This window comes from Heterodontus francisci, chromosome 3, assembly GCF_036365525.1.
Source record: "Heterodontus francisci isolate sHetFra1 chromosome 3, sHetFra1.hap1, whole genome shotgun sequence".
NCBI lineage: Eukaryota > Metazoa > Chordata > Chondrichthyes > Heterodontiformes > Heterodontidae > Heterodontus > Heterodontus francisci.
In genome coordinates this window covers 209613445-209640326 of record NC_090373.1, presented here as the reverse complement: position 1 = coordinate 209640326, position 26882 = coordinate 209613445, and the positions used below count along the sequence as shown (strand labels likewise).

Sequence of the window (26882 nt, the reverse complement as noted above, 5' to 3'; positions counted from 1 at the left end):
TTATTGTAAGGCATGTGACATTCAGTAAAGGTTGCTTTCAAATAAAGGCTGGCTCGGGTCTGAAAATGAAACCCAACCCGAGCCCGACAGAACCACATCCGACCCGGCTCGAGTCCTTTTGTTTTTTTCCCGCACCCAACCCGCCAATCAGTTAACCTAGCTTCTGTTTTTCACTTTGTTGCTTATCTGCACAAGCTTAAAAAATTGTAACTAAACAACCTTTCAAGTCCAAAAAGTACATTAACATTGGAACTATGTACCGGAGGTGGTGATAGTGCATCTAACCCAACCTGAGCCCGAATGCCGGACCTGGAAGAGTGACCCGACCTGACATATGTCGTCGGGTCCCTTCGGGTCAGGTCACCATGCTCTATTTTCAAATGCAACATCAGTGTCCTTTCAGTAAACTGTCAACAACAAAATAAAATCCAGCATCTAAGAAGTCTTCAGCCGTCCAAAATCGAATCCATTTCCTCAATTTAAATGAGTCCTCCAAAAAATGGAAGCCCTTTCGTAACACTATTAACCCAAATGATAACACAAATCGGGAGCTGATTGTTGCACTCCAGGTTGTATCCCAATGACTTTTGCTTGCCCTTGTTAAATAATCAGTGTGGTTTTCAAGCCCTTGTGTTCAGTGCTTTAATCTTCACTTCCTGTTTCCTCTACCAGTCTGTTTGCTGTTGTGCTGTCAGCTGTTTTTAGGTTCTATTTGTAAAGGTAGAGCAGGAGTTGGTGTCTGGGGGTGCTATTGAATGATGTGTTCGATCTGTTACAGCATGATGGGATCTTCATTATCCACCATTCAGTCACAAAAGGGAGAGTTCTTGGGCAAAATTAAAATATATCTCAGGATACATGTTGCTTGTAGATTTTGGAAGAGGGAGCAGTAGGCAATGTTGACTAATCTTGTGACTTGTTTTCTTCAGGTTGAGAAGGAACGGGAAAAGGAGATCAGTGATGATGAAGCAGAGACGGAGGAAAAGTCTGAGAAAGAGGAAGGTGCGGATATGGATGAAGGGGAGAAGCCCAAGATCGAAGATGTAGGGTCTGATGAGGAAGAAGATGGTGAAAAGAAGGACAAGAAGAAGACCAAGAAAATCAAGGAGAAGTATATTGACCAGGAAGAACTGAACAAAACCAAACCCATCTGGACCCGCAATCCTGATGATATCACACAGGAAGAGTATGGCGAGTTCTACAAGAGCCTCACTAATGACTGGGAGGACCATCTTGCTGTGAAGGTGAGTTTCTTGATGTGATTTAAAGCAGTGCACTGTAACTGACAACATGCCAGGCCAGCTATATTGTAGAATGGAGTCAGCTACCTGGAGACTGCCAGCTGTTCTAGCAAGGCTGCTTTAACATCCTCACCAAGTAACTTGCATCCTAATTTTCCCCCACCTTCCAGTCATACTCCTAACTTCATTTTCTGCCTTGTCTTCCTGGTACTTGAAACCTTCACTCAATCGTTTCAGTACCCCTCGCTATCGTGAAAATTCAGGCATGTCAAAATCCATCTCACTATCCTGAGCAGTTCCCAGTGCCTGGCATTGTCTCCAGATATATGTCTTAAAATAACAGCTAACTGAGATCATTGAGAATAACTCGTGACTTTTCCCCTCCTCAGCACTTCTCTGTTGAGGGCCAGCTGGAATTCCGTGCCCTCTTGTTCATTCCCAGGCGTGCTCCCTTTGACCTCTTTGAGAACAAAAAGAAGAAGAATAACATCAAGCTGTATGTTCGCAGAGTCTTCATCATGGACAGCTGTGAGGAGCTGATCCCAGAGTACCTCAGTGAGTGTATTTTAATAAATGTGGGGGATGATTTCTGCCTAGTTTCTGTTTTTAAATTTACACTGCGTTACTGTTTTGTGTACACTGCTCGAGGTATGCTTGCAGCGTCAGGAATTCCTGTTTAGAAATTATTCCTCCAACAATAGTCTCTTACTGCCTTTTTATTTTATTTTCTGCTATGTTGGAAGTTCTGGTTTCCTTTAGGCAGCCTGGCCTTGTGCACTGCTGCTGCTTCAGTTCAGGTGTGCACGTTTGCAGTTACTGTGGCAGATGAGCTCATTTAAGTGTCTTACAACCTGGTCAGCCTGGTAACAGCTGCTTGTGGGAGTGATCTGGCTACAGTACCAATGCATTTACTCAGCTATGGATAGCGTATCTTACTGTGACATTGATTTAATGGATAAACTGGCTATGACAGCTTCTCAATTGTTCTAACGTGTGAAAGGACAGTGTAAAGGTGATGGATGTCACATTTCAAAGTGCTTTGATCTTTTCAGAATTTTTATTGTGTATATGTAGAACTCGAGCGTGGCTTTCACTAAACATGGAAGTCTAGAGTTGTGTGTGTTTAAATTTCAGCAGTGTGACATTACTGTTAGTAGAATTGTTTGCTCGTAGCCCAGGTATCTGGCAATACAGCACTAACGTAGTTTCCTCCTAGTCTCTCAAGACTTTTTTTTTTGGTTCATATCTGATGTATGACTGTCTGATTCCCTTTTTCTTTTAACCCAGACTTTGTTCGTGGCGTGGTGGACTCTGAGGACCTGCCCTTGAACATTTCCCGAGAGATGCTACAACAGAGCAAAATCCTGAAGGTCATCCGCAAGAACATTGTCAAGAAGTGCATGGAGCTGTTCTCTGAACTGGCAGAGGACAAGGAGAACTACAAGAAATTCTATGAGCAGTTTTCAAAGAACCTCAAGGTGAGGGTGAAAGGGGAGTTCTTGCTTAATGTTGGTATGCTGCTTGGGTGGGGGGAGAGGGAGATGGGGGAGGGTCTCATCTTGGCAAGTATAGTTGGGCTATTTCTATCCAGAGTCTCATCGAGTTCTCTGCCTGGGATTTTCACTTGGATCTGCCTTACGGAAAGCTGTACTGTTAACACTCTAACTTTAGAACACTACTTATTGACATTATTTGTCAGTAAAACCTCTTCAATGTGAAGGGCCTTTTACATTAGAGAGGTTACAACTACTCAGGCCTCCTAGTGTAACTGCTGCTGATTCAGCCCATTAATGAGATTCAATGTCCTAAAACTGCACACATGTACAGAAAAGCAGGCCTGCAGAGAAATGTGGATGGGGACACTTGGCACTTCTCTAACACTACAGCAATCGAAGGACAAAGGTTCCTTTTTGGGGGGGGATAGCCCCAACAGTTGTATGGGTATACATGCCCTAGTCACTTAGTCAGTGGAATGCATTTTGGGTACTTTGATTTTTATAATCCCACTGGGGAAGGGTCCTTTAAGTACCCTCTGTTCAGAGAGCCTTTTCTGGTGTGTTTGGTTGTTGACTTTGGGAAGATTGAAGTGCCCCATTTTAATCACCATATCACGGTATTAAAGAAAACCTGCAAATTGCAGGCTCCCATCTGTTGTGGTTTTGTATTGGTCCTTTCACAACATTGTTGGAAGAGATTTGCTTGTGAGCTTGTAGATTTGCTGCAACATAGTGTAATAACTGCCATCCTTTCTTTAATTCTTACAGCTCGGTATTCATGAGGACTCTCAGAATCGCAAGAAGCTATCTGAACTGCTGCGTTACCACACATCTCAGTCGGGAGATGAGCTCACCCCACTGGCAGACTATGTCTCCCGCATGAAGGAAAACCAGAAGTGCATCTACTACATAACTGGTGAGTTGTTGTTTAGTGAGGAATAGCTGGGTATTGCAGCTAGGTTTGGAGGGTGATTGTGGGTGTGATGAGTAGGACTGACCTACCTTTGTAATGTCAACATCCTGACCAGTGAACAACTAGAGAATTCACCGATATCCCCCAGGAATGGGAGGAGGCCATTTACCCCCTCAAGCCTGTTCTACCATTCAGTGAGTTCATGGTTGACCTGTATCATAACTCCATCCACCCACTTTTTAGCTCCATATTCCTTAATACCCTTGTCTAAGAAAAATCTATTGTCAGATTTAAAATTAATTGAACTATATCTCTTGGGGGTTGGGGGGGGGGGGGGGGGAAAGAGTTCCACACTTGATATCACTCCTAAATGGCATGGCCCTTGTCCTAGACTCCCCATCAGTGGAAAGTTTCTCTACCTAACATCTCTTCGTAATCTAACCCTTTGTAGGAATTCAGTCTATTCGCTTTTGCTTGAACCCGAAAATTACAGGAATAATGGAATGCACTCAGGCGCTTAAATATATTCATAAAAGAATTAAGGTTTATTGAATTTCCCAGATGTCAAAATCATGCAATACATTACCCTACTAGGGACTACTCAGCACTACCATGGGGTTAGAGCCCACCCTAGCATTGTCCTTCTTTCTTGAATTTCCTTCAGTAAGTTGCCGTCATGTGGCCTAATCTTGACCTGTTGTAACAGTGGAGGTTGTGGGTTGGTTGAGTAGCTTACACAAGTCTTGACCGTTGAGCTGACATGTTTCCAGATAAGAAATGTTTGAATCTTATTTTTGCAGAACCTTCAAGGTCTGCTTTGTTTTAGATACCAAAGTCTCCTCTTGAATAACGGTTTCACTAATCCACATTGCTCAGCAAGTTTCTTCTAAAAAGACAAACCCGTTTTTCTATCCGTGCTGTTCCCAGCTTTTCAAGGCAAGCTGCTAATATTCAAGCTCTTAAGTTTGGTCAAGTTATTATCAAACCTGTATTCTTACCTTGGAGCCCTGGCAATATTCTGGTAAATCTTCACAGCAATCTTTCCAATGTTAGTATATCCTTTCTAACAACAACTTGTATTTATATAGCACTTTTAATGTAATAAAATGTCCCACGGTACTTCACAGCAGCATTATAAAGCAAAATTAGGCACTGAGCCACAAGGCAATAGGGCAGATGGCCAAAAACTTGGTCAAAGAGAGTTTTAAGGAGCATCTTAAAGGAAGCAAGATAGTCAGGTTTAGAGAGGAAATTCCAGCTCTTGGGGCACAGGCAGCCGAAGGCATAGATGCCAATAGTGGAGAAATTAAAATCAGGAATACACGAGGCCAGAATTAGATGTGTGCAGATATCTTGAAGGGTTGTGGGGCTGGAGGAGATCAGGGACAAGGAGGTGGCAAGGCCATGGAGGGATTTGGGAGCAAGCTTGAGAATTTTAAAATCAAGGTGTTTGACCAGGAGCCAGTGTAGGTCAGCGAATACAGGGGTGATGGGTGAACAGGACTTGGTGTGAGTTAAGACATGGACAGCGGAGCTTTGGATGACCTCAAGTTTGTGGAGGGTAGAATGTTGGAGGCCAGCCAGGAGTGTATTGGAATAATTAAGGCTGGAGGTAACAAAAAGGCATGAATGAAGATTTCAAAGGCAGATGAGCTGAGGCAGGGGCTCAGTCTGGTGATGTTGGAGATGCAAATAGGCAATATTAGTGACAGCACAGATACCCAGTTGGAAGCTGCAGCAAAATTTCCTCCTTTATGTTCTAGCCCTTTAGTTGTAAAGGCTGACATTACATTAACCTTTGTTTTTTTTTGTATCTGACTACCACATTCTAGTGATCTGTGTATGCACCTAAATGTATTTGAGCGCCCACTGGTCCTAGCTTTGCTTAATCTGTCAACGTCTAATTTTATGCAAGGTTAAAGCTCAACTGTCTTTGCTGTACTGGAGATGCAAGTTGGTCAAACAAGATCTTCCCTTAACAAATCCATGCTGACTATCCTTGATAAACTGTCACTTAGAAACGCACAAGTTAATCCTATCTCAGAATAGATTCTAATAATTTTCCCACTAAGGTTAGACTGACTGGCATGTAATTATTCGGTCTATCTCTCTCGCTCCCTTTTTAAACGGGTACAATGTTAGCAATTCTCCAATCCTCTGGCATCACACCTGTATCCAGTGAGGACTGAAAAATGATGGTCAGACCTTTTTGCTCTTTCCTCTCTCGCTTCTTTTAACAGCCTGGGGTACATTTCATCTGGGCTTGGCGATTTATCAACTTTCAAGGATGCTAATCCCATTAATACTTCCGATCTCCCTATGTTTATCACATCCAATATTTCACACCCCTCTTCAAAGAACAAAGAAAATTACAGCACAGGAACAGGCCCTTCGGCCCTCCAAGCCTACGCCGATCCAAATCCTCTATATAAACCTGTCGCCTATTTTCTAAGGGTCTGTATCTCTTTACTTCCTACCCATTCATTTATCTGTCTAGATACATCTTAAAAGACGCTATCGTGCCCGCGTCTACCACCTCCGCTGGCAAAGCGTTCCAGGCACCCACCACCCTCTGCGTAAAGAACTTTCCACGCATATTCCCCCTAAACTTTACCCCTCTCACTTTGAACTCGTGACCCCTAGTAATTGAATCCCCCACTCTGGGGGAAAAAGCTTCTTGCTATCCAACCTGTCTATACCCCTCATGATTTTGTACACCTCAATCAGGTCCCCCCTCAACCTCCGTCTTTCTAATGAAAATAATCCTCATCTACTCAACCTCTCTTCATAGCTAGCGCCCTCCATACCAGGCAACATCCTGGTGAGCCTCCTCTGCACCCTCTCCAAAGCATCCACATCCTTTTGGTAATGTGGCGACCAGAACTGCACCAGTATTCCAAATGTGGCCGAACCAAAGTCCTATACAACTGTAACATGACCTGCCAACTCTTGTACTCAATACCCTGTCCGATGAAGGAAAGCATGCCGTATGCCTTCTTGACCACTCTATTGACCTGCGTTGCCACCTTCAGGGAACAATGGACCTGAACACCCAAATCTCTCTGTACATCAATTTTCCCCAGGACTTTTCCATTTACTGTATAGTTCACTCTTGAATTGGATCTTCCAAAATGCATCACCTCGCATTTGCCCTGATTGAACTCCATCTGCCATTTCTCTGCCCAACTCTCCAGTCTGTCTATATTCTGCTGTATTCTCTGACAGTCCCCTTCACTATCTGCTACTCCACCAATCTTAGTGTCGTCTGCAAACTTGCTAATCAGACCACCTATACTTTCCTCCAAATCATTTATGTATATCACAAACAACAGTGGTCCCAGCACGGATCCCTGTGGAACACCACTGGGCACACGTCTCCATTTTGAGAAACTCCCTTCCACTGCTACTCTCTGTCTCCTGTTGCCCAGCCAGTTCTTTATCCATCTAGCTAGTACACCTTGGACCCCATGCGCCTTCACTTTCTCCATCAGCCTACCATGGGGAACCTTATCAAACGCCTTACTGAAGTCCATGTATACGACATCTACAGCCCTTCCCTCTTCAATCGACTTTGTCACCTCCTCAAAGAATTCTATTAAGTTGGTAAGACATGACCTCCCCTGCACAAAACCATGTTGCCTATCACTGATAAGCCTATTTTCTTCCAAATGGGAATAGATCCTATCCCTCAGTATCTTCTCCAGCAGCTTCCCTACCACTGACGTCAGGCTCACCGGTCTATAATTACCTGGATTATCCCTGCTACCCTTCTTAAACAAGGGGACAACATTAGCAATTCTCCAGTCCTCCGGGACCTCACCCGTGTTTAAGGATGTTGCAAAGATATCTGTTAAGGCCCCAACTATTTCCTCTCTTGCTTCCCACAGTAACCTGGGATAGATCCCATCCGGACCTGGGGACTTGTCCACCTTAATGCCTTTTAGAATACCCAACACTTCCTCCCTCCTTATGCCGACTTGACCTAGAGTAATCAAACATCTGTCCCTAACCTCAACATCCGTCATGTCCCTCTCGGTGAATACCGATGCAAAGTACTCATTTAGAATCTCACCCATTTTCTCTGACTCCACGCATAACTTTCCTCCTTTGTCCTTTAGTGGGCCAATCCTTTCTCTCGTTACCCTCTTGCTCCTTATATATGAATAAAAGGCTTTGGGATTTTCCTTAACCCTGTTTGCTAAAGATATTTCATGACCCCTTTTAGCCCTCTTAATTCCTCGTTTCAGATTGCGCCTACAATCCCGATATTCTTTCAAAGCTTCGTCTTTCTTCAGCCTCCTAGACCTTGTGTGCTTCCTTTTTCCTCTTAGCTAGTCTCACAATTTCACCTGTCATCCATGGTTCCCTAATCTTGCCATTTCTATCCCTCATTTTCACAGGAACATGTCTCTCCTGCACGCTAATCAACCTCTCTTTAAAAGCCTCCCACATATCAAATGTGGATTTACCTTCAAACAGCTGTTCCCAATCTACATTCCCCAGCTCCTGCCGAATTTTGGTATAGTTGGCCTTCTCCCAATTTAGCACTCTTCCTTTAGGACCACTCTCGTCTTTGTCCATGAGTATTCTAAAACTTACGGAATTGTGATCACTATTCCCAAAGTAGTCCCCTACTGAAACTTCAACCACCTGGCCGGGCTCATTCCCCAACACCAAGTCCAGTATGGCCCCTTCCCGAGTTGGACTATTTACTTCCTTAACTACAATATCTGCATCGGCCCCCTCTTTTGTGAAGACAAATGCAAAGTATTCATTAAGAACCAGACCAACATCTTCTATCCCTACACATAGGTTACCTTTTTGGTCTTTTTTAGGTATTCATTAAGAACCAGACCAACATCTTCTATCCCTACACATAGGTTACCTTTTTGGTCTTTTTTAGGCGCTACTCTCTCCTTAGTTATCCTCTTATTCTTAATGTATTGATAAAACATCTTTGTGTCACTGATTTTCCTTGCCAATATTCTTTCATGCCCTCTCTTTGCTTTCCTAGTTTCCTTTTTTGATTTCACCCCTCCACTTTCTATATACCTCTAGGCTTTCTGTATTGAGCATTCAGTATTGAGTTCTCGGTGTTGGACATGAGCTTTTCTGCCTTGTCATCCATGGGGCTCTAGATTTGGCCGTCTCACCCTTTTTCTTTGTGGGAACAGGTTTACTCTGGAACTCCTTGAATCTCCCCTTTGAATACCTCCCACTGTCTGACACTGATTTACCTTCAAGTAGCTGTTTCCGGTCCACTTCCTTTAAATCACTCCTCAGTTTAGTAAAATTGACCTTGCCCCAATTGAGAACTCTAACTCCTGTTCTATCTCTGTCCTTTTCCATAATTATGTTAAAACTGACTGAATTATGATCACTACCACCAAAATGCTTTCCCACTGCCACTCCTTCCACCTGCTCATTTTCATTTCCTAAAACCTAAGTCTAAAACTGTGCCCTCTCTTGTTGGACTTGCTACATACTGGGCAAAAAAGTTCTCCTGAATTCACCAAGAATTCTGCTCCCTCAATTCCTTTCACACTAAAACTATCCCAGTTAATATTGGGGTAATTAAAATCCCTCATTACTCCCCTATTGTTCTTGCACTTAGAGATTTGCTTACATATCTGATCTTCTATCTCCCTCTGACTGTTTGCTGGGAGTGTACTATAGACTCCCAGTGTGATTGCCCCTTTTTTTTCCTTCGCTCAATCCATATGGCCTCATTTGATGAACCTTGCAACATATCCCTTCTCACAGCTGTAATAGTTTGCTTGATCAAAATTGCCACTCCCCCTCCTTTCTTATCTCTCTCCCTATTGTGTCTGAAAACCCTGTAGCCAGGAATGTTGAGCTGCTATTCCTATCCCTCCTTCAGCCAAGTTTCTGTAATAGCTATGATATCATACTGCCACGTGTCTATCTGTGCCCTCAGCTCATCTGCTTTATTTGCTAATACTCCTTGCATTGAAATAGATCCCCTTGAGCACTGCCAAACTTTTTTTTTTAAATTTTCTAACCTTTGTTTCCTCTGTGCTCCAGACTCATCCATTAATTTTCTGTCTTCCATTTTAATTTCTGATTTTGTCCCAGCTGAGTCTACCCTCAGGTCCCTACCACCCACCCCCCCCCCCCCCCCCCCCCCCCCCTGCCAAAGTAGTTTAAACCCTCCCCAACAGCACTAGCAAAACATCCCGCAAAGAACTCAGTCCCACTCTGTCCAGGTGCAACCCGTCTGACCTGTCCAGGTCCCATCTCCCCCAGAGCTGGTTCCAATGTCCCAGGAATCTAAAACCCTCCTTCCTGCACCATCTTTCCAGCCATGCATTCATCTGTCTTTTCCTTCTATATCTAAACTCACTTGTGCGTGGCACTGGGAGTAATCTGGACACGACTACTTTTGAGTTCCTGCTTGCTCATTTCTTACCTAGCTCCCCAAATTCTGACTGCAAGACCACATCCCTCTTTCTAACTATGGTGTTGGTTCTGATGTGGATAATGACTGCTGGGTGTTCATGCTCCCCTTTCTCTCTTTTCCGCCCCCCCCTTTCAGGATGCAAATTACTTGCCCAATGTAACTGTCCTCAGACTTTGCACTGTTACAAGCTCTAGAAGCTAGGACTGAGAGGAGTTGGTCTGATCCCTGAATTCCAGTGTTACAGAATGTCATCCCTCCCATACAGATGAACAGAAGACATTTTATGCTGTTTTCCTTTTTATAGGTGAAAGCAAAGACCAAGTAGCGAACTCCGCCTTTGTGGAGCGTGTGAGGAAGCGGGGCTTTGAGGTGGTATACATGACTGAGCCCATTGACGAATACTGTGTACAGCAGCTGAAGGAGTTTGATGGTAAGCAGCTTGTCTCTGTTACAAAGGAGGGCCTTGAGCTGCCCGAGGATGATGATGAGAAGAAGAAGCGTGAAGACGACCGAGCCAAATATGACAACCTGTGCAAGCTCATGAAAGAGATCCTGGACAAGAAAGTGGAGAAGGTAAGACTAGAGAATTGATTCAAAACCTTTCAGTGCAAGAGCAGCATTTAGGGAATGGTCTGCAACTTTCTTGGCTCTTCTGCTGTGCCATGTAATGCTGGCTGTATCTGTCCAGGTTTTCTGACAATGGAATGTGTCATCTCCCTGCGCAGCTCTGCCAGAAGGACCTGGATTTGATTCATGATACAGGTAGTATTAGCTGACCTTAACTAAGCTGCCTCAGGAGAAACTACAGTTGTCTTTGTTGACAAGAGAGGGGAAATCAGCCAGGCTTCCTACTTCTGCCTATTCCCCAGAAATGCTACAGGACGTTCACTGTCTGGACTCGAGTGACCACTTGGGTCAGTACATGTGGGGACTGTCACCAGCTTGTAGAATTGTACCCCAGTAAGGGGCAGTACCTTGGGAACCTGCTGATGGTGCACAACCTATACCAGAAGCTGCTGGTATAACTGGAGAAAGCGGGTAGAATTGGGCGAGCTGGTTTGATGTATTTTAATTTCTCTCCCTGCCTCAGGTGACTGTTTCCAACCGGCTTGTATCCTCCCCATGCTGCATTGTGACCAGCACCTATGGCTGGACTGCAAACATGGAGAGGATCATGAAGGCTCAGGCCCTGAGGGACAATTCGACCATGGGCTACATGATGGCCAAGAAACACCTGGAGATCAACCCTGACCATGCAATTGTGGACACCTTAAGGCAGAAAGCTGAGGCTGACAAGAATGACAAAGCTGTGAAGGACCTTGTGATCCTGCTCTTCGAGACTGCGCTCTTATCCTCAGGGTTTTCATTGGATGATCCCCAGACACACTCGAACCGTATCTACCGAATGATCAAGCTGGGTCTGGGTAAGTGGCTGTGTAAGCAGGGGGCTTTATTATGTTAAGTTCATTTAGGTCTGGTTCACTGGGAAAAGAAGCAACCCTCTTACAGCTTCCATTCATATGGTGGAGAATGATGCTGGGGTGTATCCCTGTCTTGAGTAGCTGTGCTGTCCAGTGGTACTCAGCCATGTACACACAATCTCAATTGTTACAGTACAGAGAGAGGCCATTCTGCCCATTATGTTCACACTAGCTCTCCAAATGAAGAGTTCACCTAATGCCATTCCCTGGCCGCCTTCACATAACTCTGCAAATTCTTTTCAGATAACAGTCTAATTCCCTTTTGAATGCCTCGATTCCTGCTGTGTGCTGTAAACTAATCTCAGCTGGAGCTGCTGTACTTCCTCGTCAGTGGTCCTGACTGGGCTGGACTCACCCAGGTTTGCTAACTTGCCAGCGTGCTCAGTTAGCCTTGGCAAGTGGTGCTTGTGCTGTAATCTAGGAAAAATTGTGTATTTATAGAAAGCCTATCGGCCCTGTCGAATGTCCCAAAGGGGTGGTGCAGTGGTTAGCACCGCAGCCTCACAGCTCCAGCGACCCGGGTTCAATTCTGGGTACTGCCTGTGTGGAGTTTGCAAGTTCTCCCTGTGTCTGCGTGGGTTTTCTCCGGGTGCTCCGGTTTCCTCCCACAGCCAAATGACTTGCAGGTTGATAGGTAAATTGGCCATTATAAAATTGCCCCTAGTATAGGTAGGTTGTAGGGGAATATAGGGACAGGTGAGGATGTGATCGGAATATGGGATTAGTGTAGGATTAGTATAAATGGGTGGTTAATGGTCGGCACAGACTCGGTGGGCTGAAGGGCCTGTTTCAGTGCTGTATCTCTAAATCTAAAAAATCTAATGCAACGTGTGGATTAAATACTGTTCCATCTCAGCAGCAAAGTGAAAGAATACATGGATGCTTGCACTGATGCAATTTGAGATTTTGTAGTGTTGAATTGAGCTTTTTTGTCTGTTTTTGAAAGGCATTGACGATGATGAGGTGACTGTGGAAGAGCCCACTCCACAAGCTGAAGAGATCCCACCCCTAGAGGGAGATGAGGATGCATCCCGCATGGAGGAAGTTGATTGAAACTGCTCTCTTCCTTTCCTACATTCTTCCTTGGTGTATTCAAATTGGACTGCTGTATTTAATTTGGACTTTCTAAAGGATCTGTTGTGCAGTGTGTGTAAAGTAATGATACCTGACCAGTCTGGTTAGGTCAATATGGATTGGGCCTGCTCCCTTTAGGGAAGTGAGCCTTGCACTACAGCCATTATCAGATGTTACTGTTTTTTTTATTTTAAAACGCATGTCATTTTTATTTTTGCAGCTGTGTGCTGTAAAATAAAATCGGAAACCACTGGTGCAAATGAGGATCTGGTTTTATTGTGTATTGGAAAGTTAGTGTTTGAGAACAGTGGAATTCCTATTTAGTCCCACTCCAAATACAGTGAATGGGACTGAGTCGGAATGTCGGTGGGACAGCAGACTGGGAGCTCAATGGACCAGAGGTGTGATAGGTCAGTGTTGAGTTAATCTTTTCCAAGGGATGACTTGAGACACTGACACTGAAGACTAGCCCCCACACTGTGCTGGTGTTTCTCTTGACATCAGGAGTGAGGTTAGAAGCTGCAACCCATTTGGAAAATACCAGTCCATGCTCTGCTCCTATATTTCTTTAGCTACAGTTGTGCCTAGTACCAAAGCCAAGTGGCCTATAGTTACCTGTTTTCTGCCCCTCTCTCTCCCATCTTGAATAGAGGGGTTATATTTGCTATTTTCTAGTCTGTTGGAACCTTTCCAGAATCTAGTGAATTTTGAAAAATTAACACCAAGACATCATCTCCTTAGCAACCTTTTATTCTGAGTCTGAAATATCCCCTTAAATGTCTGCCAGTGCTTCTCTATTTATCTATCTCGTAGCCTAGTAACCCAGTTCACTTCAACGAGCTCAGCTTTCATGCCCACATAGTTGTCCTTATTCAAGTTTAAAATACTAGAATTAGACCCGCTCTTCTCTTTCAAACTGGACGTAAAATCAGTCATATTGTGGTCGCTGGTACCTTTTACTCTGAGGTCATTAATTAATTGTCATGTTACACAATACCATGTCTAATATAACCTGCACCTCTAAGAAACTATCTCAAGCATTCTATGAACGCCTCATCCAGGCTACTATTGCCAGTCTGATTTTTCCAGTTTATATGTAGATTAAAATTGCCCATGATTATTACCGTCCCTTTATCACAAGCAGCCAATATTTCTTCTTGTATCCTTCGTCCTATATTATGGTTACTGTTAGGGGGCCTGTAGACCACTCCCACGAGTGACGACTTTCCCCTACTAAAAAAAACCCTCTCATCACCGGAATTACTTGTGAAATTGTTTATGGGCTAATAGCTGTGTCTTTTATAATAGTACCATTTCTATCTCGTCGAGTCCGTGCCTGTACTGCCGTCGGATTTGCATCTGAGCACGCTGCGCTCGTGCCGGAGTGGTGATCCATTTGAATACCACCCAGACTCCGGTTAACATCACCACTCACAGTCCCCCGAACAATCCATTCTCTAATGTGTTTCGCCACTCCCAGTATCATATCGCATACCAGGTGGTCTCCATGATGGGCACTCTCTCAGGCTCAGCCATCATTCCCTTGATTATATTTTTTCACTTGGGACCATGTATTTCCATCGGCCCTTCCCTTTACCATTACTTTGTCTCCCACAACAGGCACCTATGTCTGTGTCTATAGAATCTCCTGCCTCAGCTCATACAGTTGTCTGCACAACTCCTTCACAAATCTTTTAACCCTTTTTCTCATGGGTCCTACTTCCTCACTACCTGCTTCGACATACCTTGACAGTCTCCTCACCCTTCCTGTCATTAGTTCAGCTGCTCGACATGGAACAAGTCACATCTGCCCACTTACACTGGTATTCCAATGTCAGCGGTGGGGAGAGGGGGGGCACTGGTGGTGTCTGTCTGAGATCTTTGCTTACCTCCCCCTGCAGGGTCCTGATGTCTCAGGTTATGGCCAGACTTTCAAATGTAGCTCTCTTTTTAAAAACTCATATCTCCAAGAGAAAACTATCAATTGCCAGTCTTATCTACACTTTCCTGACTTTCACTGGAAAATTCGAGGCTTCTTGGAAATTAGCTGTTTATTTCACTATTTGTTTATCCCCAGAATTCCTTTATTAGCTCTTTCATCAGCCAGATCTGATTGCCAATTCCCATTAATTATAGTTCTATTTCATTTTGAGCCCTGGAGAACCTTTACAATTAATATTCATAATTCCTTAAAACAGAAATCAAACATATCCGTTTGATTCCAGGCATTAGTGTATATTGTTTTTGTTTTTTAAACCTGAGATGACATTTTAATCACTTAAATAACTTGCCAAATTAAACTGGATTTTCGACATCTCAGATTATTCCAAATTCAAATAACAGTAAGTTTCCCTTTGAATGCTTTAAATAACCACTCATATCAATTTAATTTTGTTTATCGATTCCAATTTCTTATGCCCAGACTGAGTGATATTGCATTTTTTTTTTTAAAGACAGAAGTGCTTGCAACTATTTCTCCTTCTCAAGTACTTTGTCTCATTGATAAAGATAGCTGCAGCAGGGTTAATTTCTTTGCTTGTCTCCAAGGGAGCAGAGCAAAGCATTCTCTGCTGCGTCGCTTTACGTAATCCTTTTTTTCCTTTATCGAAAAGAACTAAACTCCATTTTAAATGTTTTTTTGGTATCCTTAGGATTTTCTAACAACAAAATCTTTAGTAATATTATCAACTTCAAAGGAAACCATCTCCATCAGGAAAGACAGCACTTTAGATTAAACTCCAATTGTTTCCAAACTTTTAGCATCTTTTGTAAGAGATTTCTAGTCCAAGGATTTTATACAACCAAGATGATTCCAAATTCCAGTTCACGTCAATGAGCATTTGAAGTTTTCCTCAACTTAACCGGTTAGTTAACCTTAACAGTATTAATTTAATTCAGACTTATTAACTTAAAGTTAGGTAAGTTACGTCATTTTTCTTCTTTCTTCGGGCGCCTTTTCAAATGACTGTAATAAAACCAAAAACTAAAGAAAAAGATATTTAACATTCTTACAACAAAAGACTTAACACCAGCTCCTTACACAAGCTTTAATCTTTCCCATTATCTCCTTTGCTTATCCTTCTCTCCCTTAAAACAATATTCAATCTTTTGACATTTGCTACTTAAAAACAGTCAATAAAACATGTCTTCAAGTTTAGACTGCAAAATAAAGCGATAGCAGAGTTTCCAATTAAAGCAATGTTTTAAACTTCAAATTGGATTTCTGCCAGACATCTTCAGACCTTCAAGGCTGAAGCTTATCTCTTAGAAAATTGTTCATTGCCTTTTCACAGTTGCAAAACCAACTTAAAATATAATTCAAGTTTTATTTTTTTTAACGTTAAAAGTTTATATCCCATTCCTGGATGCACAATCTTAAATCGAAATGAACACATGCAACAATCACAAACAACTTAATAGACTCATGCTTTCAACATTAAAGCCCGACAACAAAGAGTTAACGACAGTCAGTTCTACAGAACACAAGCTGTACATCCCAGACATTCAATTCATTCATGGATGCTTCCAACATTCACACATTCGAATCAAAGACGCAGTAACTTGTTTTTACTCTAAAACATAGTCTTTTATGTCACTCTGCCATAAACTTAGTGAATGCTTTTCTTCTTTTTGTCACCACTCCCTTTGTTTTGCAGCAAGGTCATAGGGATTCCAAACTGAGTCAATCATCTTTCCTATGAACTTTTTGTGTTTCGCTGCCAAGTGGCAGGTAAGGGACCCCTCCGGTCCCCACTCAAGCTCCATCTTTTCACTGGCCATACTTGGGTAGGATTAGAACCATTAGAATCTACTCTGAGGTCCGCTTTCAACCTAGCGCAACTTGTAGTAGACCGTCTCCTGGCTAACTGTCGGATCACAAGTCTGTCAGTATTTCACACAACAAGCTTATGATATATATATATATACACATACATATATTCCAAACCCTTCTCGACAGTGCCTACGTATCTTAACGAACTACCTACCACCGTTTGGCCATTGGTCAGATCCTGTTCACAAACTTGGCATTCGTCGGTCGCGAAACACCACCCGGCCCTGGGATAAGCTTTAAAGATAGTCACCCGGTATTCCTGATGGTAGCAAGCGACGGCCGAATCCTGTTCTCAAGTTTGGGATCAGGCTCCGGCCAACTCCCCCTTGGCCCCTTTGTTCCCCTTGCCCACTTGATCCTGGTCATCACGTGGGACTAGGTCCTCTTAATTCAGGCTCGGTGATTGGGATATCGGGGTTACAGAAGAGCTGACTTACACCCGATCCTGCCGACTACGCCAATTGTTAGCGGGAATGAATCTAGAAGAATCACTCGACACTCAGGTCTGCTCCAATGTCAAACAGTTTATTTAGTTACGCCAGCGGGGAGCAGGTCACTGGGCTGTCGATGCCTCTCCACCGAACAAAGGAAAATCATCAATACTTATATATTTTCAAACAGTTACTCAGCCCATCCTGGCTGGACATGGTCCAATCACAACGATTATAGATCATATACATTGATTATTAGAGCCAATAGAAGTGGTTACAAGGCATGGAGGGACTGCACAACCGGCCCATAGACAGATAGGGGATTACTCATGATGTTTTCCATTCTCTCTCATCCATTATCCTTTAGTTCAGTTTAGAGATACAGCACTGAAACAGGCCCTTCGGCCCACCGAGTCTGCCGACCATCAACCACCCATTTATACTAATCCTACACTAATTCCATATTCCTACCACATCCCCACCTGACCCTATATTTTCCTACCACCTACCTATACTAGGGGCAATTTATAATGGCCAATTTACCTATCAACCTGCAAGTCTTTGGCATATGGGAGGAAACCGGAGCACCCGGAGGAAACCCACGCAGACACAGGGAGAACTTTCAAACTCCACACCGGCAGTACCCAGAATTGAACCCGGGTAGCTGGAGCTGTGAGGCTGCGGTGCTAACCACTGCGCTGCCCCTTGGTTCTCATGTACGCATACCATCTTATCTTGACTTCGTTACAGGCTGGTACCTTTGTCAGCATTCCACAAGGACATTCGCTTTCCATTTAATGAGTCTTTGTTTGAATTTATGTTACTCAGCTCCTGTGTAGAATGTGGTCAAGTTGGCTAAGCCCCATGATGCCTTGCAACCTCTTCATTGTTCACTATGATTATACGTTACTGGTTACTCAAATAACATTTAAACAGTATGATATTTACTGCAGGTGCCTCTGCGCTTGGGAATACCCTACAACAGGGACTTTAATGTCCATCACCCAGACTGGCTTGGTAGCAACACTACTGACTGAGCTGGCTGAATCCTAAAAGACATAGCTGCTATACTGGGTCTGTGGCAGGTGGTGAGGGAAAAACCTACTTGACCTTGTCCTCATTTTTTCCCCCAAAAATTATACTTTATTCATAACAATCTGTAAATTTTAAAAATTGCATATCTGAGGTGTAAAAATAATAGGTAATAGTAGGGGATTTCAACTTCCCCAATATTAACTGGGATAGTCTTAGTGCAAAAGGCTTAAAAGGGGCGGAATTCTTAACGTGCATACAGGAGAGCTTTTTGTGCCAGTATGCAGAAAGTCCTACAAGGGAAGGGGCAGTTCTAGACCTAATCCTAGGAAATGAAGCTGGTCAAGTGGTAGAAGTGTCAGTGGGGGAGCATTTTGGGGATAGTGACCATTACTTTTAAGATTTAAGGTAGTTGTGGAAAAGGACAAAGATGGACCGGAAATAAAGGTACTGAATTGGGGGAAGGCCGATTTCAATATGATAAAACAGGATCTGGTCAAAGTGTACTGGGAGCAGCTACTTGTAGGAAAGTCTACATCACATCAGTGGGAGTCATTCAAAGAGGAAATTGTGAGAGTTCTGAGCCAACATGGACCCGTTAAGTTGAAGGGTAGGACCAACAAGTCCAGGGATATAGAGGATTGGATCAGGAAAAAAAAAGGCTTACGGCAGATCCCAAGCTCTGAAAACAGCAGAGGCACTGGAGGAGAATGGAAAGTGCAGGGTGGCACTTAATGTATTTGAGAGGGGGCGTGAAAAAACACTGGCAGGCAAGATAAAGGAAAATCCCAAGGCGTTTTATAAGTATATTAAGGGTAAGAGGATAACCAGGGAAAGAATAGAGCCCATTAGGGACCAACGTGGCAATGTGTGTGTGGAGCCGGAGGGCATAGGTGAGGTTTTAAATGATTACTTTTCATCTGTGTTCACTATGGAGAAGGATGATGTAGGTGTAGAGATCAGGGAGGGGGATTATGATATACTTGAACATATTAGCATTGAACAGGAGGAAATATTAGCTGTTTTAGCGGGCTTAAAAGTGGATAAATCCTCAGGCCCAGATGAGCTGTATCCCAGCCTGTTATGTGAGGGAAGGGAGGAGATAGTAGGAGCCTTGACACACATTTTCAAATCCTCTCTGGCCACAGGAGAGGTACCAGAGGACTGGAATGCAGCGAATGCGGTACCATTATTCAAAAAGGGTAGTCGGGATAAACCAGGTAATTACAGGCCGGTGAGTCTAACATAAGAGGTTGGGAAAACATTCTGAGGGACAGGATTAATTTCCACTTGGAGAGGCAGGGATTAATTAGGGATAGTCAGCATGGCTTTCAGGGGGAGATTGTGTCTAACGAATTTGAATTTTTCGAGGTGACTAGATGTGTCGATGAGGGTAAAGCAGCAGATGTAATATACATGGATTTCAGTAAGGCTTTTGATAAGGTCCCGCATGGGAGATTGGTTAAGAAGGTAAGAGCCCATGGGATCCAAAATTGGCTTAGTGGCAGGAGGCAGAGGGTGATGGTCGAGGGTTGTTTTTGCAATTGGAAGCCTGTGACCAGTGGTATACCACAGGGATCGGTGCTGGGACCCTTGCTGTTTGTAGTGTACATTAACGATTTAGACGTGAATATAGGAGGTATGATCAGTAAGTTCGCAGATGACATGAAAATTGGTGTAAATAGTGAGGATGAAATCCTTAGATTACAGGGAGATATAAATGGGCAGAGCATTGGCAAATGGAACTTAATCCTGAAAAGTTTGAGGTAATGCATTTTGGGAGGACTAACAAGGCAAGAGAATACACAATGGATGGCAGGTCCCTAGGAAGTACAGAAAGTCAGAAGGACCTTGGTGTACTTGTCCATAGATCACTGAAGGCAGATGGGATACTTGCCTTTATTAGCCAATGCATAGAATATGGTTGAGGGAGGGGCAGGACTGGCAGCTCAATATCCTGGGATATAGAATCTTCTGGCGAGACAGAGGAGGGGGCGTTGCAATATTAGTTAAGGAGTCAGTTACTGCAGTAAGGATAGATGATATCTTGGAGGGGGCATCAAATGAAGCATTATGGGTAGAGTTTAGGAATAAACAAGGGACAGCCACATTGCTAGGTGTTTATTATAGACCCCCAGATAGCGGGAAATTGAGGAGCAAATATGTGCGCAATTTGCAGAGGTATGTAAAAATAATAGGGGAATTATATTAGGTGATTTCAACTTTCCCAACATTAATTGGGATAGTCATCGTGTTAAGGGCTTAGATGGAGTGGAATTCTTAAAATGTATACAGGAGAACTTTTTAGCTCAATATGTAGCGGATTTTTTTTTTTTATTTCCAAAATATACTTTATTCATAAAAATCTGTAAAAATTACATTGCCATACAGTTTCCAAACAGCACCAAAAAATACAAACATTGCAAGGGAGATCAGTTTCCTTCAATACTGTCATGAGTTTCTTCCCAACCCTTCCGTTTCACAATTGTCATGTCAATTACAGTTTTACATTTACAGCAATTGAGAATATTAACGATACAGTTCGAGGGGTTTCCCATGGATCCAGCCCCTCAGTTCAGCTTGGTGGGGGAACCTTACACTGTGCTCTTTCCCCATTGAGCCTTTGCTGCGGCTGCCCCAAGCTTTAGTGCGTCCCTCAGCACGTAGTCCTGGACCTTGGAATGTGCCAGTCTGCAACATTCGGTGGTGGACAACTCTGCGCTGGAAGACCAGCAAGTTTCGGGCAGACCAAAGGGCGTCTTTCACCGAATTGATAGTCCTCCAGTAGCAGTTGATGTTTGTCTCGGTGTGCGTCCCTGGGAACAGCCCGTAGAGCACAGACTCCTGTGTTACAGAGCTGCTTGGGATGAACCTTGACAAAAACCACTGCATCTCTTTCCACACCTGCTTTGCAAAGGCACATTCCAGGAGGAGGTGGGCGACCGTCTCTTCCCCACCACAGCCAACGCGGGGGCACTGTGCGGAGGGGGCAAGACTTCGGGTGTGCATGAAGGATCTGACGGGGAGGGCCCTTCTCACCACCAGCCAAGCTACGTCTTGGTGCTTGTTTGAAAGTTCTGGTGATGAGGCATTCCGCCAAATGACTTTGACGGTCTGCTCGGGGAACCATCCGACAGGATCCACCGTTTCCTTTTCCCGTAGGGCCTTGAGGACATTCCGTGCAGACCACTGCCTGATGGACCGGTGGTCAAAGGTGTTTTCCCGCAGAAACTGCTCCACGAAGGATAGGTGGTACGGCACCGCCCAACTGCATGGTGCGTTCCGCGGCAATGTGACCAGGCCAATCCTTCGCAACACCGGGGACAGATAGAACCTCAGCACGTAGTGACACTTGGAATTTGCGTACTGGAGATCTACACACGGCTTGATGCAGCCGCACACGAAGGTGGTCATCAGGATGAGGGCCACGTTGGGTACATTTTTACCGCCCTTGTCCAGAGATTTGAACATCGTGTCCCTCCAGACCCGGTCCATTTTAGATCCCCAGACGAAGCGGAAAATGGCTCGGGTGACTGCCATGGCGCAGGAGTGGGGTATGGGCCAGACCTGCGCCACGTAGAGCAACAACGTGAGCGCCTCGCACCTGATGACCAGGTTCTTACCCACAATGGAGAGAGATCGCTGCCCCCACATGCCCAACTTTTGTCGTACCTTGGCTACTCGCTCCTCCCATGTTTTGGTGCACGCCCCGGCCCTTCCGAACCATATCCCCAGCACCTTCAGGTAATCTGACCTGACGGTGAAGGGGACAAAGGATCGGTCAGCCCAGTTGCCAAAGAACATGGCCTCGCTCTTGCCGTGGTTAACTTTGGCTCCCGAGGCCAGTTCGAACTGGTCGCAGATGCTCATCAGTCTGCGCACGGACAGCGGATCCGAGCAGAAGACGGCGACGTCATCCATGTACAGGGAGGTTTTGACCCGAGTGCCTCCGCTGCCTGGGATTGTCACCCCTCTTATGCTCGCATCCTTCCTAATAGACTCAGCAAAGGGTTCAATACAGCAAACAAACAAGACCGGGGACAGAGGACAGCCCTGTCTGACTCCAGATTTGATCGGGAAACTTTCAGATTCCCACCCGTTGATTGAGACTGCGCTACTGATGTTTGTGTAGAGCAGTTTGATCCAATTGCAGATTCCCTCCCCAAACCCCATTTTGGAAAGCACGTCCATCATGTAGGTGTGCGATATCCTGTCAAAAGCCTTCTCCTGGTCCAGGCTGATGAGGCAGGTGTCCACCGTCCTGTCCCGTACGTAGGCGATCGTATCCCTGAGTAGCACGAGACTATCAGAGATCTTCCTGCCGGGTACAGTACAGGTCTGATCGGGGTGAATCACCAACTCCAGAGCAGACTTGACTCGACTAGCTATGACTTTGGACAGAATCTTGTAGTCAACATTAAGCAGTGAGATGGGCCGCCAATTTCTGATTTCTGCCCTCTCCCCCTTCTGCTTGTAAATGAGGGTGATGATGCCTTTTCTCATGGATTCTGACATGCTGCCGGCCAGGAGCATACTCTCGTATACTTCCAGCAGGTCCGGGCCGACCCAGTCCCACAGGGCCGAGTACAACCCGACCGGTAAGCCGTCGCTCCCAGGAGTTTTACTCGTCTCGAAAGACCCGACGGCCTTTGTCAGCTCGTCCAGAGTTAGCGGCTTGTCCAGTTCCTCCCTCCTGCTGTCATCTAAGACCTCTGTGATAGATGACAGGAAGGACTGGGAGGCTCTGCTGTCTGTGGGCTTCGCGTCATACAGCCCAGCATAAAAGGATTTGCTGATCCTGAGTATGTCGGGCTGCGAAGACGTTACCGAGCCATCTTCTTCCTTCAGGCTGCTGATAACAGAGCTCTCTCTGTGTACCTTTTGGAAGAAGTAACGCGAGCACGTCTCATCCTGCTCGATGGAGCGGACTCTGGACCGGAAGATGATCTTGGAGGCCTCCTTGGCAAAGAGCGAGGCCTGCTGGCTCTTCACCTCTTGGAGGTCCTCCTTGACCTCGACCCCCATTGACTGCAACCGGAGTAGATTTTGCATAATTTTCTGGAGTCGGGACAGTTCCCTCTGTCTCTCTCTCGCCTTCTGAACACCTTTGTGGATGAAGAACCTCTTGATGTTCTCCTTAATCGCTTCCCACCAGTGAACTGGAGACTCAAAGAGGGGTTTCACGGTCCTCCAACCTTTGTAATCCCTTTTGAGTTCCTCAACGTTCTCTGGGGTCAGCAGTGTCGCATTGAGCTTCCACGTCCCTCTGCCAACCCGCTGGTCGTCCTGTAAGTGACAGTCGGCCAGTAAGAGGCAGTGGTCGGAGAAGAACACTGGCTTGACGTCGGTGGATCCGACCGTGACAGCACGGGACACAAACAGGAAGTCAATCCTGGAACGGGCAGACCCGTCCGATCTTGACCATGTGTATCTGCGCTGCGTTCCGTCTGCAGGTTTGCTGAAGACATCGTGCAGTTTGGCATCTTTAACTGTTTCTATTAGGAATCTGGACGTAGCGTCCAGTTTGCTGTCGTCACTGCCGGATCGTCCAGCCGCAATGATGATGCAGTTGAAGTCACCGCCTAGGATGACCGGCCTGGACATCGCCAGCAGCAGTGGGAGCTGCTGGAAGACGGTCAGCCGCTCGCTGCGTTGTACCGGGGCGTACACGTTGATCAACCGGAGCGGAGCGTTGTTGTACATCACGTCTGCTACGAGGAGGCGGCCGCCCACCACCTCCTTAACTTCGGAGATGGTGAAGTTACCTCCCCGTAGCAGAATACCCAGGCCGGAGGAACGGCAGTCATTACCCCCCGACCAGATCGATGGCCCGTGGGACCACCATCGCGACCACTGCCTGTAGGTGCTGAGGTGTGGTATTCCACACTCCTGCAGAAACAGTAGGTCGGCTTTGACCTTGGCAAGGTAATCCAAGGTTGAAACACATCGTGTAGTAGATTTAATGCTACGCACATTAATGGAAGCAATTCTTACACCCATTTTTTACTAAAAATTAGTTGTTGCTTCCCATACCATTTGTCCTTGCTAGTCCCAGTCCTTCGGGATGTTCCTGCATACCCATCGTGTGCGCAAAGCAGTTTCACGTTGGTTGGGCTCAGAAACCCCTCCTGATTTTTCATGCAGGGTTTGTGCCGCTCGGGTGACATCGGGGGGTCTTGTAGGCAGAGAGGATTGGGTTGTCCTCAGCTGCTTCCATCTGTTCCTCCTCGAAAACATCACAGCTCCCGGTCTCCCGGAGCTCAGGTGCGCCAGACGTGTCTTTGCTCCCGGCGTCCCGGAGCTGAGATGCGTTGGCCACGTCGTTACGTGTGGGGCATTGGGGTTGGGGCACGCCGGGCCCATCACAGCTTCCAGTGCCCGGGGGCTGGGATGCTTTATCATCCATCTCGGAGTTCTGCCGCCTCTTTTGAAGGGGCTGTCGTTCCAGCATTTCCCCGTCCAGTGAAGAGGAGTTGTTGCAGTCTGATTCAGAAGAGAGCCTCCTCTTGCCACTGGTTTGGGTGGTGGCTTTGGGATGTTTTTTCTTTGTGGTTTTCCTCTGGACCACTTGCCACTGACCTGTTTGTTCATCTGCTGCCTCCTCCTCCATTGATTCTGTCTGTGGAGGAGGGGTTTCCGGGCACTGGGTAGGTGCTGGGTCGTTGGTTTCAGCTGCCTCCCCTTCCTTCTCAGGTTGAAGTTCCTCACGGCGGAGAAAGTTGCTGGTCTCCTTTCGAACAGCGGACGCCTTCGTCGAACCTTCTCCCGGCCTTTCCTTGGACCTTGCCGCCTGAGCATAGCTGAGGCAACGTTTGGGGCAGGTCTTGTAGAGATGGCCTGCCGCACCGCACAAGTTGCAACACTTAGTCTGCTTACAGTCCTTGGTCTGATGGCCTTCCTCCTTGCAGTTCTTGCAAACAACCGTGCTGCAGTTGGCTGCCATGTGACCAGATTTGCCACAGGTGCGGCAAACTCTGGGCTGCCCAGCGTAGACCAAGAAGCCTCGATTTCCCCCGATAGCGAAGCTGGAGGGAGGGTGGATGATGGCTCCACTGGGATTGACCTTCAAGATCACCTTGACCTGCCGCTTACTGGTCCAGATCCCAAAGGGGTCCTTGACATCAGTGCTGCTGCCGGCCACCTCGACGTACCTGGCGAGAAAGGTGAGTACATCCACCACTGGAACATGGGGGTTGTAGAGGTGAATCGTCACCACCCGGTCCCGTTGTAACGGAAGCGTGAAGAGCGGCTCCGCTGTGAGGATCGACAGTGGTGCCCGGTCCCCTTTCTCCTTGAACGCCTTCAGGAACTGTGATGCATCCCGCCACGTTCCGGAACGTCACGTCGAAGTATCCACTGCTGGGGAAATCCTGCAGGCAGAAGACGTCCGTCGCTTGAAATCCACCGCAATCGAAGAGAATTTTCTTGATGAAGAAGGTGCGATCGACCGGTGCATCTCCTTCCTTGTCCTTCACGACCACCCGAACGGTGTTGCGCACTCCCTGGCTCGAAGCTCGAATTGTAGCGGATCCAACAAGGGAGGGTGCAGTGCTGGACCTAATTCTGGGAAATGAAGCTGGACAGGTGGTTGATGTGTTGGTGGGGGTGCATTTTGGTGATAGTGACCACAACATGGTACAATTTAAGCTTGTTATGGAGAAAGAAATAGACAAGTTGCAAAAAAAGGTTTTGGATTGGGGGAGATCAAATTTTAGTAAAATAAGGCAGGATCTGGCCAAGGTAGACTGGAAAGAGTTAATTGTCGGGAAATCTACAGAAGAGCAGTGGGGGGCATTCAAAAAGGAAATGGGGAGGGTACAGGCCCAACATGTTCCCTCTCGGGTAATAGGTAGGAGCAACAAGCCCAGAGAACCATGGATGACCAGAAACATTCAGGGTACGATGAGAAGGAAAAGAGAGGCTTTTAGCAAATACAAGGAGAGCAAATCAATGGACGCATTAGTAGAGTACAGAAAGTGTAGGATGGAGCTTAAAAAAGCAATTAGGAGAGCAAAGAGGGGATATGAGAAAGCTCTGGCTGGTAAAAGTAGGAAAAATCCCAACTTATTCTATAAGTATATCAATGGGAAGAGGATAACCAGGGAAAGAGTAGGACCCATTAGGGACCAAGGGGGAAATTTGTGGGTGGAGCCAGAGGACATTGGTAGGGTGTTGAATGAATACTTCACATCTGTCTTCACCCAAGAGAATGAGGAAGTAGATGTGGAATTCAGAGAGAGAGACTGTGAGGTTCTTGAGAAAATTGTCAGAGGGAGTGACAAGGTATTGGAGGTTTTGGAAGGCTGAAAAGTAACCAAATCTCCAGGTCTGGATGATTTGTGTCCCAGGATGCTGTGGGAGGCGAGGCTGGAGATTGCAGGGGCTCTGACCCTAATTTTTAATTCCTCTCTGGCCACTGGGGAGGTGCCAGAGGACTGGAGAACAGCTAATGTGGTCCCACTATTTAAGAAAGGTTGTAGAGATAAGCCAGGGAACTACAGACCAGTGAGTCTCACGTCAGTGGTAGGGAAACTATTGGAGAAAATTCTGAAGGGGAGAATCTGTCTCCACTTGGAGAGGCAAAATTTGATTAGGAATAGTCAGCATGGCTTTGTCAGAGGGAGGTCATGCCTAACAAATTTGATTGAATTTTTTGAGCATGTGACCAGGTGTGTAGATGAGGGTAGTGCAGTTGATGTAGTTTACATGGATTTCAGCAAAGCCTTTGACAAGGTCCCACATGGGAGACTTATCAAGAAAGCAAATGCACATGGGATACAAGGTAACTTGATAAGGTGGATTCAAAATTGGCTTAGCTGTAGGAGACAGAGAGTGATGACAGACGGCTGTTTTAGTGACTGGAAGCCAGTGTCCAGTGGTGTACCACAGGAATCTGTGCTGGGTCCCCTATTGTTTGTTATTTATATAAACGACATAGATAACTATGTGGGAGGTTGGATC

General features: G+C 45.6%; 1 protein-coding gene across 1 annotated transcript in view; it reads left to right on the top strand.

Annotated features, from left to right (window-relative positions):
* The window catches only part of hsp90ab1 (heat shock protein 90, alpha (cytosolic), class B member 1), a 35898-nt gene extending 23012 nt beyond the window's left edge, over positions 1 to 12886 (top strand). The window contains exons 4-10 of the mRNA XM_068028300.1: positions 930 to 1244; positions 1631 to 1796; positions 2529 to 2719; positions 3506 to 3653; positions 10376 to 10644; positions 11162 to 11495; positions 12499 to 12886. Coding sequence (XP_067884401.1) covers positions 930 to 1244; positions 1631 to 1796; positions 2529 to 2719; positions 3506 to 3653; positions 10376 to 10644; positions 11162 to 11495; positions 12499 to 12605 — 1530 coding nt within the window. The 3' untranslated portion in view covers positions 12606 to 12886. The remainder of the gene's footprint in view (positions 1 to 929; positions 1245 to 1630; positions 1797 to 2528; positions 2720 to 3505; positions 3654 to 10375; positions 10645 to 11161; positions 11496 to 12498) is intronic.
* Positions 12887 to 26882: the final 13996 nt, after the last annotated feature.